The sequence below is a fragment of the Corticium candelabrum genome, chromosome 12 (assembly GCF_963422355.1).
Source record: "Corticium candelabrum chromosome 12, ooCorCand1.1, whole genome shotgun sequence".
Lineage (NCBI taxonomy): Eukaryota > Metazoa > Porifera > Homoscleromorpha > Homosclerophorida > Plakinidae > Corticium > Corticium candelabrum.
The window spans coordinates 1,764,625-1,765,000 of record NC_085096.1 but is presented as its reverse complement, the minus strand read 5'-3'; the positions used below and the strand labels follow the sequence as shown (position 1 = coordinate 1,765,000).

Below are 376 nucleotides of genomic sequence, written 5' to 3'. Positions count from 1 at the left end.
ATTTGAAAGTCTGCTTTGAAGTTTCTTAGGATTTGCCAGATAGTCAGACAGAAGCTTGTCAGGAGGTATGGACTTGGCAAGAGCATCACCAACTGAACCAAATTGATGGTCAACCACGTTGTCAACCATGGGTATTACAGCAGGAAAACGAAGTGGGAGTTCAGCAAGTGAGTGTATCCATGAAGCCACGTAACCGAGTTTGAAGGTGGACGACAGGGATGACATACCAAATCCACCCAGACGTACTGGCAGTGATATTTGCTCCCATGGAAGAACCAACTCGGGGAAGCCTAGTACTTGTGAAAATGTTGCGCGCGTCATAGAGTCGTGGATAGAAGCAGCTTTCCTAATATTATTCGGATGTACAGTCCGGGCC

General features: G+C 46.8%; 1 protein-coding gene across 1 annotated transcript in view; it reads left to right on the top strand.

Moving 5' to 3' along the window:
- Position 1, top strand: part of LOC134188311 (talin-like) — a 25,856-nt gene extending 25,855 nt beyond the window's left edge. The window contains exon 20 of the mRNA XM_062656507.1: position 1. This exon is cut by the window's left edge and continues 280 nt beyond it. Within this exon, the coding sequence (XP_062512491.1) occupies position 1 (1 nt within the window).
- Positions 2–376: the final 375 nt, after the last annotated feature.